At 55.8% G+C, this 326-nt stretch overlaps 1 protein-coding gene across 1 annotated transcript in view; it reads left to right on the plus strand.

Annotated features, from left to right (window-relative positions):
- The window catches only part of EMH_0012340 (uncharacterized protein), a gene marked incomplete at both ends in the record, with an annotated part of 4855 nt that overhangs the window by 2567 nt on the left and 1962 nt on the right, over positions 1-326 (plus strand). The window contains 2 exons of the mRNA XM_013499506.1: positions 1-100; positions 195-324. Of these exons, the coding sequence (XP_013354960.1) occupies positions 1-100; positions 195-324 (230 nt within the window). The remainder of the gene's footprint in view (positions 101-194; positions 325-326) is intronic.

Raw genomic sequence — 326 nt, forward strand, 5'->3', positions numbered from 1 at the left:
CTTGTATCTCGAGCTGGGGGCATTCCTCCCAGTCTGGAAGCAAAGAATGCTACTGCAGAGGGGAAAGGCAAGGGAACATCAGAAACAAAACACAAACATGGTGCTGCCGATGCTTCGGCTGCTGCTGCTGCTAAAGAACAGCTGCCGCGAAGCACGCAGGTGAGTGTAGGGGCCGCGATGCAAATGCATTCTAGACTCCATCGCTGGCCATTCCGACTCCCCGCAACACCACGCCCCACCCAGCAGCGTACCCCGACAGAAACATCCCCACACCAGCAGCAGCAACTCCAGCAACACCAACAACAACCACAACAGCAACAACAACA

The sequence above is a fragment of the Eimeria mitis genome, genomic scaffold (genome assembly GCF_000499745.2).
Source record: "Eimeria mitis Houghton genomic scaffold, Emh_scaff439, whole genome shotgun sequence".
Taxonomy (NCBI): Eukaryota; Apicomplexa; class Conoidasida; order Eucoccidiorida; family Eimeriidae; genus Eimeria; species Eimeria mitis.